Source organism: Macaca mulatta, chromosome 4 (assembly GCF_049350105.2).
Source record: "Macaca mulatta isolate MMU2019108-1 chromosome 4, T2T-MMU8v2.0, whole genome shotgun sequence".
Taxonomy (NCBI): Eukaryota; Metazoa; Chordata; class Mammalia; order Primates; family Cercopithecidae; genus Macaca; species Macaca mulatta.
The window spans coordinates 181,053,380-181,071,028 of NC_133409.1; the positions used below are offsets into that span (position 1 = coordinate 181,053,380).

Sequence of the window (17,649 nt, forward strand, 5' to 3'; positions counted from 1 at the left end):
TACTTAAGACTTTTCCTACTGAATCCAGCTCCATTTATTTGCTGCCCTTTCCTGTTCTCTCTTCCCCACCTGCCTACAGATTTTCGGAGACCATCCCTTTCTTACAGAAGAGCTCTCTTCCTTTGTCACTGCTACCTGCTTCGGTTGCTTTCCTAACCTGCTTGCCTTGATGGCCACATCTTTTCAAGGTGTCCCCTCGGTGCCAGGCCTTTCACCTGAGCCTTCCTTCCTCCTCGGCCCTGCACTATGACCTGTGTGCAGGACCTGAGCCTTCCTTCCTCCTCGGCCCTGCACTATGACCTGTGTGCAGGACCTGACCCTTCCTTCCTCCTCGGCCCTGCACTATGACCTGTGTGCAGGACCTGCCCTAGCACTGAAAGGTGTCTTCTTCAGGGAAGGAACCAATTGCTTCTGGGCCAATTCCCACTTTACTCTCCGGGATTGTCTGGGGAGAGTTTCTGAGAGGGAGCATGAGACGAAGGATCTCTCCATATGGTTATCCTTTCCCACCTTTCTTGCTTCCTTGCACTCTCCACGTGCCCTCCCCACTACCCCAACCAGCAGATCAGGTTGTCTCTACATCTTGCCCCAACTTAAGCCAGTAGGTGATTTCTATGAGCTTTGCTCTGCTTCCTTCCTGGTTTATTCCCACCCAACCCCAAATTTCCTCCAAGTTAAGTTGTTTTAGCAGACACTGGGTTAGGAACTTCATGCTTTAATCTTTGCTTGACTTCATGAAACACTGCTCACTTCACAAAAATGAGAAACAACTTAGCTGAAGTAATGCAGCTGGGAAGAACCAAACTTCTGACATCAAAGTCTGTTTTTAACCATTGTTGCATTGTCTTATGTGCTTGGAATTTTTTCCACAGTGAGAAAAAATGTTAAGAAGATAACAAAGTTTTGTTTTGTTTTGTTTTTTAAAAGAAAAACTGATTTTTCTAAACCCTTTGTTTAGAAAATTGCTAATGTATAATTTATCAATAAATATAGTGAATCAGAATCTGTCCTGTTTTGATACTATTTGTCAATTAGCAAAAGTAACTGATGTGGGGAGGAAGTCATCCCTGGTTGTAAAAGGGGGGGCTGGTGACACCAGAATTACATGTTGTCAGTGTGCATTTAGCTGTAGTCACATCTGCTGTCTTCAGCCTCTTGACAGTAAAGCATCTGTGCTCTGAGGCACTTTTGTGTGATCCAGTTTTGTACACAGGCAGTTTGTCGGGAGCATTACCATTGCCTCTGTTTCCTCATCTGTAAAATGGTGACAAAATAGTATTACCTTATAAAATGGGGCTAGTAATAGTGCCACAAGCCTGATAGGGCTGTTTATGTGGGTTCATGAACTTATGTGGGTTCATGCATAAGGCGCTTAGAACATGTTTTAAGGGCTATATAACTTTTAGCTATAAAAATAATAATTACTATTATTGTTAATAGAAATTGTTATTGGATATTTTATTTATGGTAACACGAGGGGGCAGCTTATCTGCCTTTGTACGTGTGTTAAAGCAAAAGCATGCTCGTTTCTCAGGAGCTCTGTTCTGTGAGGCTTGGGTAATTACAGCGTGAGCATGACTGGAAAGTTGAATTGGAGAGGGGCAATTCTTTGAGTGAAATGATGCGACCGCTGCTTCTTGGTTCTTCCCAAGCTGAGGTGTAGTAATGCTGCTCTCTTTTTTTCTGTCGACACAATTCCCTCAGGAATATCTGCAGAGTAGTGGGTCTGATGTCTCCTTTGCTTAACATTTTTTTACGTAGGAACTTACCTACCTCAAGTCCAAGGTGGCGTATGGAAAAGAATTTCCTCTTTGAGCTCAACAGTGATGGGAACCATGTTTTTGTCATTCTTTAGACTGCTTAAATTGCTGAGACTTTTCAAGGTTAATAATATTTTTATCCACCTTCAGTTTTTCAATTTACTATTGTTATATTGTGTAACATGTGCTGTTCTCTTTTTGAGTTAATATATTGTAAGTTAACTTACGTTAATAAATAAAACATCTCCTTTTTCAAGAAGCAAAAATGTGATTATTTCATAGATCCCCAAATCTGTCCAACCATAAGACTTCTCAGGAAATCTTTAAAATTATTATTTTGTACTGTGTTTCAAATAGCTGCCCACACCCCCTCCCCCTTCAAATGATGAGCGAATTCCTCTGGTGTGGTCTGTGTGGCCTGCCTAGAGAGTCCTGATGCCCCACAGTGGCTGTAGACCTGGCCGCAAGTCCTGAAGGCTTCTACCTTCCCAGGTGCATGTCTTTTGCTGTTTCCTATATTTCATATTTGTGGTTAAGCCTTTAGAAACTAGGCACCATTTGCCCAGGCGTGGTGGCTCACGCCTGTAACCCCAGAACTTTGGGAGGCCAAGACGGGCAGATCACTGGAGGTCAGGAGTTCGAGATCAGCCTGGCCAACATGGTGAAATCCCGTCTCTACTGAAAAAATACAAAAAATTAGCCTGGCATGGTGGTGCATGCCTGCAGTCCTAGCTGCTAGAGAGGCTGAGGCAGGATAATCACTTGAACCCAGGAGGTAGAGGTTGCAATGAGCCGAGATTGCACCACCACACTCCAGCCCAGGTGACAGAGCGAGACTCCATCTCAAAAAAAAAAAAAAGTCTCAAAAAAAAAAAAAAAAAAAAAAAAAAGAAACTAGCACCATTAAATTCTATTCCCATTTGTGGTTATTCTTTGATTGTCTCAACAATACTTAAGATGAAAAATGAAGTTTTAAAAAAATTTAGCATGGTGTTTATCCTTGATTTAGGTATTCCACAAGTATAGTTTAAAAAACATGAAATGAGTGAATTTAAACATGGAGTTCTAAATTTTCTATGCGAGACCTGAAGATATCTTAGCAGGAAAGGATGGTATTCAATAAGTTCTTTGTACTTTTTAAAAAGTACTTTTGTAAGCGTTTATCATCCATCCCCTCAGCCTTTTGAAGTAGATTGTGTATTTGTTTATATTTTTTGGAATTCAAGAACTCTGAGCCTCCAGCATCTAAGCACAGAACCTTGCACACAGAAGATGCTTAATAAATATTTATTGAATGAGTGAGACTGCCCAAGGTTGCATTATTAGTTACTGTTAGTAGCCTATAATTCATCTATATCTTGGTCCTAAGTCTCATGGTTTTACTCAATAATTATAATATTTTGGGATCGAGGGTTGGAATCCCCACTTGGACCTTTGCTAGTTATATGGCCTTTGGACCTATTCTGGAACTCAGTTTGCTTCTAAGTAAATTGGCAATGCCAACCTGCCCTTTCTGTTCCTTAGCATGAGAAGAAGTGTTACCCAGTTCTTGACACACTCAGATGCTTGAGGAATGGTAGATATTCCTAAAACCAATCTTATGGAATGCTAGTGTAAGACTCAGTGGGTGTGGAAACCATCTATTTTATAATCTCTGAATGTGGGCTTATTTCACTTATAAAAACTACCACTGCAGTAATTCAGAAGCCTGGGTATTTTCCTTGACTCTTGATTATCAGAACTACAAGCAACCACAAACTTTAGAAGCATTCAGGGAATTATTTTTTCCTATATCATTGATGTAGAATAGAACTTCCTGTTTGCACTATTTCTCTGTATAACTTCAATTTATGCCCACTCAGAATTATACAAAGAAAAATGGATATATACTAAACTGTCTTCTGTGCCCCAGTCTCTACTTTTGAACCCTTCTAAATCTGTTACTTTCTCTGCCTTGCTGCCCTCCTTCCCTCCATGCCCTGTAAAAACATGGAAGCATCTAGTATTAGTTAATGTTATCAGATCATTGGCTGGGTGCAGGTGGCCTAAAACTGGTTCATTCTGAAGCATGTTGTCTTCAACTATGGATTTGTACTTTAACTCCTTTAATTTCTTACTGTAGATGAAAACATTTCTACCTTCCTGCTGTTTTTGGATAAACTAGGTGTCAGCAAGTAGGCAGGAAGATTTTTCTATTTTTAATAATGAAAGGCTTTAAGACTGTCTATTTTCTTCAGACTTACCTGATTTTATTTCCTAAGTGTTGATAAGCAGTAGTATTATTGTTTTTTAAAATAACCTAGAATTGCAGATTTCTTTTTTAATCCATTAATTAGACTAGTACTTAAAAATTTCTAATATTTGTATCATTTTAAATTAGTAATTTTATTGCTTTGGAAATTGAGAACATGGCATTGTGTACAGTTTATGTTTGTTTGGAACTTTTTGAAATTTTCTTTGTGGCCTAATATATTAATATTAGTTTTTACAAATGTTTCATGAATTCTTTAGAAGGAAGATATATTTTTAAAATGTCAGTACAAAGCCTGATATCCACTAATGTTATCAATTATATAATTCCAATCCTCCATGCTTTGTTAAGTTTTTCCTGCACAGTAGATCAGACTGAGGTGTGTGCTCTTCTAATGTGAGTGGATTTTGGGGCACCAGTGTTCCATGCAATTCTAATTTTTGCATTTTGTTATATCAGTTCTTTTTTTTTTTCTTGATACAGAGCCTCACTGTGTCGCTCAGGCTGGAGTGCAGTGGTGCAATCTTGGCTCACTGCAACCTCTGCCTCCCGGGTTCAAGCAATTCTCTGCCTCAGCCTCCTGAGTAGGTAGGATTATAGGTGCCCACCACGATGCCCGGTTAATTTTTTTGTATTTTTAGAAGAGATGGGGTTTCACCATCTTGGCAAGCTGGTCTTGAACTCCTGGCCTCGTGATCCACCTGCCTCGGCCTCCCAAAGTGCTGGGATTACAGGTGTGAGCCACTGTGCCTGACCATATCAATTCTTTTTAATTTTTCAGTGTAATGATAGTTCAAACAGAAATTCATGCTTTTTGTGTCTTAATTATTGTTCCACTTAATACTTTTGCCTTGAATTCTATTTTGTCTTGTGTTAATATTGTCACTCTCTCCTTTTATTTTTATCTTCTTGAGATATAACCTATCTGGTTGTTTTGACAGGTAGTATCTCATTTTTTCTCCTCAATCTGGAAGACTTTGTCTTTAATATTGGGGAGATCAATTCATTTATGATGGTCATCATAGAAGATAAGTTCAGTTCTACTTGTGCCTTCTTCTTTTTGTTTTAAATGTATTCTTGCTTTTCGTGGGGGTTGGGAGGTCTGCTTTTTGTTACGCGTGCTGTCTTTGATGTCTTCCATAGTGTTTGGAAGGCATCTATTTCTAATTCTACAGTCTGGGAAAGCCTCTCAGATTAGCCGGCCACGTGGATTGTTTCTCTGCCATTTATTGTGGCGGTTTAGCCCCTCACTGCTCTCTGTATGGATTTTAAGTTCTGTTGAAATTTTAGTTTCCTTCCTTATTTTGTTCATCTCCTTACATTATCCTATTATCTTTTTGCCTTAGCTTCTTTCTTTCATTATGGCTCTTTGCACCTTTTTCATTGAAGTCTTTGTGCATTTTAATGAGGATATTGAAGACTTTCCCGATACTTTCTTCTGGCTTCTGTGGTAAACAGTTTCACATTGTGTATTTCTGAGTCATTAGGATGATGATCTCATTTTTTGTTCCCTGTGCTATCCATCCACCTGCAGGAAGCACAGTTTTGTTAGTTTTATTTTCTCTTTATTAAATCCTAATATATTTACTGACTGCTTCCTAGAGATACATAGATAAATTAGGCAGACTTTATTCTGTGTTTGTTTTCTGGATTTTATTTTTTTTCCACTCAGTTAATTGCATCTGATCAACAACACATCTGCCTTTTTTTTTCTGTTTGCTTGTTTGTTTGGGTAGTTGATCTTGGACTTTCCAGGCTCCAAATCTGTGAGAAAGAAGAGAACTAAGCACCTACTTTATGGTATTTTGTTATAGCAGACCGAAAGGGCTAAGAGAATGTTAAACAAATTACTTACATTCTGTCTCTGTCCTATCTTCCTTTTTTGTTGTTATTCTTTTAATCTTTTGAATATGTGTACAAACTCATCACTCCATTTTATTAAGCTCCTGAGACCACTGAAAGTTGTATGACAATGCCATAATCTTTACTCTTAAGGTTAAGAGGCACAGACTCCTGAATTCAAGTTCATGAGTTCCTGAATTCATTTACCAATGTGTATTTGCAATTTTTGGTACTATGATTTTGATTGACAGATATTTAAAGGTAGTAAGTTTTTTCAGTCTGATACATATTTGTTTTTAGAGTTTTTATTTTATTTTATTTTATTTTTTTGAGACGGAGTTTCGCTCTTTTGCCCAGGCTGGAGTGCCCTAGCGCTGTCTCGGCTCACTGCAAGCTCCGCCTCCCGGGTTCACGCCATTTTCCTGCCTTAGCCTCCCTAGTAGCTGGGACTACAGACGCCCGCCACCCGGCCGGACTAACTGTTTTGCATTTTTAGTAGAGACGAGGTTTCACCATGTTAGCCAGTATGGTCTTGATCTCCTGACCTTGTGATCTGTCCGCCTCAGCCTCGCAAGGTGCTGGGATTGCAGGCATGAGCCACTGTGCCCAGCCTGTTTTTAGAGTTTTCACTTCTAAAAAAGGTAATCAAATAGGTTAGTCTTTAATTATGCTTTTTTTTTTTTTTTTTTTCTTTAAAGACGGGATCACACCGTGTCACCCAGGCTGGAATGCAATGGTGCAGTCATAGCCCACTGCAACCTTGAACTCCTGGGCTCAAGTGATCCTCCCACGTCAGCCTCCTGAGCAGCTGGGACTATAGGTGTGCACCACTATGCCCATCTAATTTTTATTTTTTTCTGTAGAGATAGGGTCTTGCTGTGTTGCTCAGGCTGGTCTCAAACTCCTGGCCTCAAGAGATCCTTCTGCCTTGGCCTTCCAAAATGTTTAGAATATAGGTATGAGCTAGTGCACCTGGCCTAATTGTGCTTCTATTTAGTTTAGAACATACGGTAACAAGGATAATGGACTTAAACCAATCTGTGAGTAATAACATTTTCTTAAAATTGCATGGAGAAAGTGGAATCCTGTTTTCTTCCTTTCTCTCTCTCTCTTTTTTTTTTTTTTTTTTGAGATGGAGTTTCACTGTTGTTGCCCAGGCTGCAGTGCAGTGGCGCAATCTTGGCTCACCACAACCTCCACTTCCCGGGTTCAAACGATTTTTCTGCCTCAGCCTTCCGAGTAGCTGTGATTACAGGCATCTGCCACCATGCCTGGCTGATTTTGTATTTTTAATAGAGATGGGGTTTCTTCATGTTGGTCAGGCTATTCGTGAACTCCCGACTTCAGGTGATCTGCCCATCTTGACCTCCCAAAGTGCTGGGATTACAGGCATGAGCCACTGCACCCGGCCAGTCCTCTTTTCTAATATACCACCAGATAGCGTATTCTGAATCAGCCTAGGACTCTTAAAGCAGTAATTGATAGTCAGGGCTTGCCAGCTGAACACGTGACTGAGTTCTCTCTAGATCTGTTTTTTGAATTCGTATTTGAGGATGGTGTTCTGCTGTAGGAGTTGTGTAAGTTAAAAGTCTCGGATCCTGGCAAATATTTTATGAAATCAAAGGGAAAAGTAAGTTATTCTTCTCATGGCCTCTGTTTTCCCAGAAAACTTAAAATTATATTGCTTTTTTTTTTTTTTTTTTTTTTGCTATTTTTGCTGCCTGGTTCCTTTAAACTGTTCTTGCTGTGTTGCCTCGGCTGGAGTGCAGTGATATGATCTCAGCTCACTGCAACGTCTGTGTCCTTGGTTCATGTGATTCTCCTGCCCCAGCCTCCTGAGTAGCTGGGATTACAGGCTCTTGCCACCACACCCAGCTAATTTTTGTGTTTTCAGTAGAGACGAGAGTCTTACCATGTTGGCTAAGCTGGTCTCAAACTCCTAGCCTCAGGTGTTCCTCCAACCTCAGCCTCCCAAAGTGCTGGGATTACAGGCATGAGCCACCATACTGATATATGTAGTGTTGTTGAAGGAACTCTTTCTTATGAAGATTTTTCAACTGGTTTTAATATCAACTGGACTTTTGTTTAAGAGTTTTCATAATAATGATATTAATAACTTCTGTTTCATTATTTTTTCGAAGTGCCTTCCAGTTCTTAATTTGTCCCTGGTTCATGTTGGGTGAATTTAACACCTTCTGATGTTTAAGGTTATCCTAGATACTAAGAACGTGGGGGAATTTTTAGTTTTTTTCCCCCTAGAAAGATGATTGTGGAGTCTAAAATAAAATCCACAAATTCTCTCTGAATCCTAGTATCTTTTTTCAAGTATTCTTTCTACCTATGACTTTAAACTTTTGGTATTTACATGATACAGTCTTGGTTGTATTATCATATCTTGTCAATATAGTATATCCGGATAGAATTTTAAATACCAGTGGAGTTTTTTGTTCTTCGTCGGCTGTAAGGACTTCTTAGAAATATATCAAAATTGAGAGTAAACTTTTTTATTCTAAATACTCAGAGGTGGAGTTCCTTTTAATAATTTTGACCTTGCCTACAATACTTGTATTAAATTTATATTTAGAAACAGAGTCCTTATTTGGCATCTACTCCATTTTTAAGACTTTCTTTTAAAAGAAGCAGTTGATGTGTTCTGACTGGTATTTGAAGAATTTAACTGATTCATTTAACTTCAGAAAGTACAGCAAAGAAAAGAAAAAGCATAGTAGAAATCTAAATTTTTGGTTTATGAAATGGAAACATAGTTAGGGTCTTTTCTACAGTGTATCCTCTCTCTACTCAATATATAAATACGCTTTTAGTTATTTAATATTGATTTGTAATGACACAGACTAAAAGCTGCCATCTGACATTCATATCATGTAAGATTTTCTTGCTTCACATTCTAAGGCCCACATTTTGTTTGTAGGGAAGTGACCTTTTGCTTTGCTCCTTGTTTCTTCTACTCATGGATCTCAGGCCTTAAAGTGGTGCAAGTGAAGCTGTCAGATATAAAGGTGGTTTTGGTTTTGGATGCTATTGATGGTAAAGAACAAGTTTCGTGCTCACCCTTCCCTGTAGTTTGCAGACCCTCAGAGAGCTAAGGAGGGGAAATGGAAAGAATTAGAGCATGACTATTGCTAACCCATCTTTCCTTCAGAGGAAGGAAGGGAAAGAGCAGGCAAATGTTGAAAAAATAAAGATGGAAGGGGCACCCTTAGAAACGTTTGTACCTCCTCAATGTAGAGGCCTGAAATGACTCCCACAAAGGAGAGACATGGTATTGTCTTGCTTCCTGCCTCGGTATTGGCTAACTTTCACTTTAAAGGAATTTTTGAAATTGGTAGGACGTAATAAATGCTCCAATCAAGGCACGTTAGTCATCCAGCCATTTGTTCGCTTATTTAAGAAGTACTTATTGACTGCCTGCTGTGTGAATCCAGTAATTTCACTAGGCATTGAAGGTACAAGAGGAATGTTGTTCTCGTGGAATTAATACCAGTATATAGATATACAATTTAGTGGAGTGGGATGTTGCTGAAATGGACGTCTATGTAACTTGTAATGGGAGCAAGGAGGTAAGAGCAGCCAGAGGAATTACCAGAGGAGGACTGGCTTGGGCTGAGTTTTTTTCAGGCTGGCTAGCTGGGAGCAGACATTCTAGGAAGAAGCTGCATGTAAAGACAGGAAAGGGCATATTACATGTGAGGGTGGGGGAGGATGCATGGCAACAGATTAGGTGGAATCGTAAGGGCATCTTATGTCTTCTGGTAGAGTTAAGGTTTATGGGGGACTTGTAAAGTTGAAGAGGGTTTGACTCTGATGAGATTTGAATTTTGAAAGATCATTCTGGTAGATGATGTTCTGGTAGACAATGAATTGGAGAGGGAAATGAAACTGCAGGTGTGATGCCCAGTAAGGAAACTAGTATACTAGTTGAGATTAGGGATGATGAGGAGCTAGATGAGGCAATATAGATAAAAGAAAGAAAATGGGTGTGGTAAGTATCAAGAAGACAGAATAGATGAATTTATTGACTAATTGGTGGGTATAGAGGCGGCATCTAGGATGACTTTCCCGTTTTGCCTTAAGTGACTGGGTGAGTATTAGCACCCATAACTTCCTGGTTAACCAAATGAAATGCTACGGAAAGTTTAAGGAAGACAAGGTCTGAAAAAAATGTCCACTGAGTTAGGCATCTAGGAAGTCATTGGTGAATTCACTGAAAGGGGAAAGTGTAATGATTCAGTCACAGTTTAAAATTGCTTGGGAGAAACAGTGGCCTAGAAGATGCCATAGTGTTGCAGGGCAGTTCTGACTATGCAACTGCAATTGAATCATCTTTATTTGTAGAGGCAACAATCTCCCCTGGGATTTTCCTTGGCCTATTTCAGCTGCCTGGGATTAGGAACGGAGAATGTAAACAAGATCTTGGCTGATGAGGAAAGAGTAGGATGGCAGCGTTGGGGTTTTGCTCACTAGGTGTGACAGGCTGGCAAGGTGTCAGACTCTTGGAGGAACTGGGAGAACAGTTAGCATTGGCCACATTTTTTACAGATGAAGAAACTGAGGCCTGCTGATGAGTGATTTATCACAGCAGAAGGAGCATGCTTTTGGAGTAAGATAGCGCTAGACTTGATACTTAATAACTCTGTGACCTGGGAAAGTTATTTAAAAATCTTTGTTCACATAAATCTTCTTACTCTGCCATTCCAGATGAAGAATCTAATAGCAGCTATTTGTGGGTGATTGTGAGTAGTAGTATGAATAAGGTTCTAGGGTTCAGAGTCAGATCCGAATTTGAATTTCAGAAGTCCTTGTGTAATTTACTTGAACTCTGAGCTTGTTTCTTCGTCTATAAAATGAAAATATTCTCAAATGCTGTTTTGAAGCCTAAAACTAGAAGAGATAATTGTAATGTTTTCTTAGTATAGGGACTGGCAAAGGGTAACAGCACAGAAACTGACAGCCATTTATTATGTTGTTATTTTTACTGTTAATCTTTGGGAACAGTTGGGCTTTTCTTTCCCTAAGAATTTGTGTCAGTTACCTTATGGAGTTTCAGTAAGATAAACTGAAGATATTCAGTATAGGAATGAATTTTTTTATTTATTCTGCCTGATACTCAATACGTTTTTCCTGCTTTCGGGCCATCTTCAGTTCTGGGTAGTGTTCTGCGAGTGTTGGCGTGACTGCTCATGTTCTGTTTTCTTGCTGCTTTTTTGTTATTCCTGTTGAATACTTTGCTTGTTGGAGTTGCCCAGTCTGTCATCCATTTAGTCTGTTTCCATGCTTGTCTTTCGTATTTACTGGCTTTCTATCTCTGAGTAATTTCAGATGATTTCTTCTGACATTTGCCTTGATTCTTTTTTTTTAATCTTTATTTTTTTTACATTTGTCAAGTCTACTGTTTAACCCATCCTTGAGTTCATTTTAATAACCATGTATTTTCCTATCTGGAATGTCTGTGTTTCTTTTTCAGAACTGCCCATTTTTATTTCAAAGTGTTCTCTTGTTGCATTATGAATTTGATTCCTTCCTTTATGTCTCAGCTCTTTATATTTTAAAGTCCTGTGGAGAATGTTCTGTTGTCTAATATATGCTATATGAGCTGACATTATTTTATGTAGTTTTTAACGTGAGTTGTCTTCCACAGGATGCAGATTATGAGATAAACATGCTGTGCTATATGATGGTTATTTTGTGTGCCAACTGACATTCGGTCAGACATTCTGGGTGTATCTGTGAGGGTGTTTTTGGATGAGGCTAACCTTTGTATTGGTAAACAGAGTATAACAGATGGCCCTCCCTAATGTGGGTGGGCCCCATCCAATGAGTTGAAAGCCTGAATGGAACAAAAAGGCTGATTCTCCCATGAGTCAGAGGGAATTCCTCCTACCTGATATCCATGAGCTGGGACATGGGTCTTCTCCTTCCTTTGGACTGAAAGTGAAATATCAGCTGTTCTCGGGTCTCAGAGCTGCTGGCTTTCCGACAGTGACTATACCAAGGCGCTCCTGGCTCTTCAGTGTGTGGACTGCAGATCTTGGGATTACCAGTTTCTCTCTTACTGTTTCTGTGTCTCTCCACACACTTTCTTGGTCCTGTTTCTGGAGAATCCTGACTAGTACAGATTTTAGTCCAGGGAGTGGTTCTAGAGGAGCAGTGTTGTCAGGATGGGTTTTCTGAACGTGATTCTGGGGTTTCTAGAAGTGACTCTCTAATCTGATTAGACTAAAATATGCTGATAACTCTTTCCAGTAGTAAAGAGAGCACTGATAGGCCATGGCATGATCTGGCAATAGAGATACACAAGATATCACCATTGGATACTCCTAACAAACCACTTAAAGCAATCAAGGGTCTGGGTACTGTGTATATGATATTTTTGAACATTTTTGGTAAAGTAACAAATATAGCGAGATTGGCTGGTTGTTACTAATGTCACTGGACAAAGTGGGGAAAGAAAAGGATGAGCTCAAGCATTTAAATTCCCAGCTGAAACACCACATAAATGCCCTGAAGGCTTGTATGTGTGCCCTGAAGGAGAACCTTAAGTTGTATTAGTTGCAGGGCTGAAATGGCTAAAAAACCCAGATTCTTATCTTGTGACTGGCTGTATTATGATACAAATTGAACTCCCCATCTCATAGGGTGAATACTGTTAAAGGCATTGATTGGGAAGGAATGGTGTGCTGAAAGTTGGGATGGGGATGTGTGGGAAGACCCTGATGAAGCTGGGGATAGTGAACCCTAAATTCTGATGAGTCCTCTTTGCTAGTGGATGTGGCCTCTCCACCCACAATGGGAATAGCCTCTGCATCCCTGTTTGAGGGCATTAACCCTGCATTGTCTGAGGAAACTGTAGTGGCTTCCTTGAGGCAGCTGCTTTGTAAGATAAATTTAAATTTATCTTACAAAGGCATTGAAGGTACAAGAGGAATGTTGTTTCCATGGAATTAGTATCAGTATATTAATTCCTGAATTATATAATTATATAATAATGCTGAATCTACTCAGGACCCACCTTTACCACAGCTCTTTGTTTTTAGACCAGTAACTCCAGCAGGCTCCTAAAGGTGAAGGTTCAAAGCATGACCCCTGAGAAGGTGCACTACACTCCAAAATAACTACTTGAGTTTTCTAACCTATACAGACAGAAACCTGGGGAACAAATGTGGGCATGGATATTAAGACTGTGGAATAATGGTGGAAGGAACATGAAGTTGTATCAGACTGAATTTGTTGACGTATACTCACTAAGCAAAGATTCTGCATTTAATGTTGCAGTTCAGTGAGTTAGAAAGTGCTTTAATAGTATGTTGGGTTGGCTGAACCATGGACCAAAAGGTGGCCTGCAGTGATTGAATTAGACGTGCTAGACTCGGCTTGTTTTAATGTAGAGAAAAGGATTCAAAGGCTTATTAGGAAGAATGAAATGTTAGAGTGGATTTGTCATTTAAGATCTACTTACCCCACCATGAGAGGGTCCAGAAGACATGCCTTTCACACCTGTGAGAAATCCATTTGTGGGGGGAGCCCCAGCATCCTTGAAGAGCTCTGTGGTTGCTTTTGTCTGTTAGACCTTACAGTGGGAACTGTAGTCACTGAGTTGGGAAACCTAATGCAGCAGGAGCAATTGGATCCCAGGGGCCAAGTGGCAGCACTCAGCCTACAGTGTTCATCCTGTGTGTCTAACGTGGGTGGTATCACCAGTCATTTGAAGGCCTGAGTAGAACAAAGGCTGACCCTCTTAACAAGTAACAACTCTTCCTGCCTGACTGCCCTGAGCTGGGACATGGTCTTTTCCTCCCTTTGGACTCAGATGGAAACAGTAGCTCCTTTTGGGTCTTGAACCTGTTGGCTTTCATGCTGGAACTTACACCATTGGCTCTCCTGGGTCTACAGCTTATTGACTGCAGATCTTGGGACTTCTCAGCCTCCATAATCACACGAGCCAGTTTCTTGTAGTAAATCAATCTCTCTCTCTCTCTCTCTCACACACACACACACACATTATTGGTCCAGTTTTCCTGGAGAACCCTGACTAACACAGCTATTTAGTGTTTGCCTCTCCTGGACCCTGTGGACCTGCTCGAGAATCCCACATGATCTGAGTAGGCTTGGAAATCTGACTTCTCCTTGATGATTCTCTTTCCACCTGAGAATCAAGGCAGATGACATGATTTCTGACACTTCCCTGGCTTGTAGGCAATTTTTATAGTCCCTGTTCACTGTTAGGACAGTTTATTATTGTCACCTGGGCCTATTATTCAGTATTATAAAAGTAGCCTCCTAGGCACGTCATCAGTCTTGACTGAATATATCAAGAACTTGTCCAGACTTTCCTTACGACAGTTTACATCAGCTACACTGCAGTGTGCAAGGATTGATGAGAAAATGAGAGCGCTGTCTAGATCAGTGGGCTGTTGCTCCTCTAATTTTTTGTTTTTAGATGTAGTCCCAGAGCCGGCAGAGTGTCTGAGAGGGATGGCCACAGGAACGAAGGATGGCAGGAATAAATTGAAACTGCAGTGACCCCAGAACTTGGGGAGCAGGAGGGAGCTCAGTTCCCCGTGGAAGCAGTGTGCGTGGGAAGTGTGCATCACTGCTGCTGTCTCCTCTCAACTCAGGGCCACTTGTTAGACGTTGCTTATCTCGTGGGTCTTCCTCAAATCTGGTCATGTAGGGAAGCACTAGGAAAGCTTTGTGTGTGTGTGTGCATGTGTGTTTGCTGGAATGTTATGAAAACAGATATGTTTTATTCTATTATTTGAACCAGGAATAATTTTGCTAGGAATAAGTAAGACTGTTTTAAGTATAAAGTTTAAAATTCTCATCCTGAATACATGAGACTGGAAAAAACAAAAAGGATCTACTCCTTTTTTCTGCTTCCTTTTAGCAGACAAGTAGTTTCAAGCCCCAGAGGTATAAGGAAAAAATTATGGGAAAGAACTTTGGAAACAGATGTCTATTATTTGATTTTAGCCACAGAAAGCCACAGTCTTAATTAGTGGAACCCTGGTGTTCCATGGGAGGAGATTTTGAGAACCACCAAACTTGTCTAGTCAGTTCCTTGTCACCACTGCAACACTGGCCCCTCTATCCTGTGGCTTACTCACAATTCCAAGGTCATGTAGCTTGGGGCAGAAGCATGATTAGAACCTAGGCACCCACAGGTATTCTTTCTGCTCCTTGGAAAATGGACTTCTTTTATTTTTAAAATAGGCACTGGAATGTATATCTTGGTGTGACTCTGGGGCCAGTTTAGTCTCAAGAGATTTTTGTCTATGAATGCAGTGACCTTATCAGGCATAGACAATTTCCTGTGTCATTAAGATGTTCCTTGGCAGAATATTATTTTTCTTGGTGAATATACTATGGTATAAAACACGCATGGAGAACCAGCTCTGTTTTTTTCTGAGTGAATTAGCTGTATTGTAGCTTATCTGTGGCAAGATCTTGCTTTTGAGTTTATTGACAGTGACTCCTGTCATTAGTGACTTGCTTGAATGAAGTCTTGGCTTTCTCTCCTTTTATTTTGACTTTTTAGCAGTCTGAGTCACAGCCAGGAAGTCCTTTGAAACCAAACCCTTAGCCCTTTTTTGTGTTTCAGGGACAGTTTGGGAAATGTCCCTTAAAGGGGTCCTTTGGTTTCTCTGTTGGGTCCCTTATCTTTTTCACCAGCCCCACGTAGGTCCTTGTTCTGTCCTAAACTGATTGGTTTGAGGGTCATGGTGGGGAATTCGGGTTTCCCCCGCCGCCTCTGGTCAGCACTTTATAGCACAGTTTTATTAAGATGTGGAAAATGAATTTTCAAATCCTCAAGTACACCCAAATGGAAACAGAAAACCTCAAAGAAACACTGAAGTTTCTTGAGGGAAGCTGTCAATACTCTGCCTAATTCATAAATCTTGTCCCAGTACTCATAAGATGTAAGATGGTAGATACAGTAGGTGCACTGCAAGCACCTGTAATCAGTTGTGTCATTTGTTACTATTTAAATAGCTTGTTTCAGTCAGTGAGCAAAACTAGCATATACACAGAACTAAAGATTTTATACTTTAAAATTATCTTAGCATATAGGCCGGGTGTGGTGGCTCACACTTGTAATCCCAGCACTTTGGGAGGCCGAGGCAGGCGGATCACAAGGTCAGGAGATCGAGACCATCCCGGCTAATATGGTGAAATCCCGTCTCTACTGAAAATACAGAAAATTAGCTAGGCGTGGTGGTGTGCCTGTAGTCCCAGCCACTGGGAAGGCTGAGAATCGCTTGAACCTGGGAGGCGGAGGTTGCAGTGAGCTGAAATCACGCCTTTGCACTCCAGCTAGGGCAACAGAGACTCTATCTCAAAAAAACAAAAACAAAAAACTTAACATATAATACTTTTGACAAAGTTTATTAAAAATAATTCTTTCAAAGAGCTTCAGGTCATTGTTCATTCAGGTTGAAAGAATAAAGAAAATATATTTAGAGAAATGGTATTTATTGGAATATTTGCAGTCTGTGCTCGTTCAGTAAATTGAGTTGGAACAGTAATCCATCAGAGTCTTTGGTCAGGTGTGGTAGTGGCTCATGCCTGTAATCCAGCACTTTGGGAGCCAAGGTGGGCGGATAGCTTGGGCTCAGGAGTTGGAGACCAGTCTAGGCAACATGGTGAAATTCCATCTCTACAAAAAATTAGCCAGGTATGGTGGTGTGCACCTCTAGTTCCAGCTACCCAGGAGGCTGAGGTAGCTGGAACTACCTGATGGTCGAGGCTGTAGTGAGCAATGATGGCACCACCACACTGCAGCCTGAGTGACACCTGTCTCAAAATCTTCGTAGACTTATATAACAATCATGACAATCGAATGACATTTTTCTACAAACTTGAAAATTTGTCTTTAAAAAGAATCAATTTTAAAAAAGAGTTAATAAAGTTGGAGTTTGGCGTCAGACCTAGGTTGATTCCTAGTTCTTTCTAGCTGAAAGTATTTCCACTTATAAAATGGGATCATAGTAGTGCTTATTCATTATATCTTAGTGAAGATTAAATGTTAGAAGCTGTGTTACATATTTAGTGCAAGGCCTGGACACTCTCTGTTAACGTCAGTCACTGTCACTCTTCTGATGAGAAATTGCTATCCCAAATTCACTATTCTCAGTGTTCAAATATGATATTTTGGCTGAACTTGCAATTTAGAAAGAAAAACTATTGTATGTAGTAAAAATCTGTTGGAAAATATAGTACTACTTTAATGGGGGAGAGGTTTATGTTTTTCTTTAAAATATGTTAATATTTAGGTTTAAATTGTTCATAGTTGCTTTCTATTAACTCTAAAAAGATTGAATTATGTTTTCAACCCAAGATTTTTTGTAGGTTTCCTTGTTCATTTATGCTCCGATGCATGGTGCTATGTAATATGACTATAAAATTGCGTGTTTTATATATTACAGTTGACCCTTAACACGGGTTTGAACTTTTTTTCAATAAATATATTGCAAGATGTTTTGGAGATTTGTGACAATTTGAAGAAACACATAGATGAACCGTGTAGCCTAGAAATACTGAATAAATTGGCTAGGTGCAGTGGCTCACACCTGTAGTCTCAGCACTTTGGGAGGCCAAGGCAGGCAGATCACCTGAGGTCAGGTTCAAGACCAGCCTGGCCAACATGGTGAAACCCCGTTTCTAGTAAAAATACCAAAATTAGTTGGGCGTAGTGGCACATGTCTGTAATCCCAGCTACTCGGGAGGCTGAGGCAGGAGAATTGTTGAGCCTGGGAGATGGAGGTTACAGTGAGCCAAGAT

At 40.1% G+C, this 17,649-nt stretch overlaps 1 protein-coding gene across 3 annotated transcripts in view; it reads left to right on the plus strand.

Annotated features, from left to right (window-relative positions):
- Window positions 1-17,649, plus strand: part of GMDS (GDP-mannose 4,6-dehydratase) — a 629,179-nt gene that overhangs the window by 65,784 nt on the left and 545,746 nt on the right. The window contains exon 1 of one of the 3 annotated variants that reach the window (XM_077998636.1): window positions 10,418-10,471. Coding sequence (XP_077854762.1) covers window positions 10,433-10,471 — 39 coding nt within the window. The 5' untranslated portion in view covers window positions 10,418-10,432. 3 annotated transcript variants of the gene reach the window in all.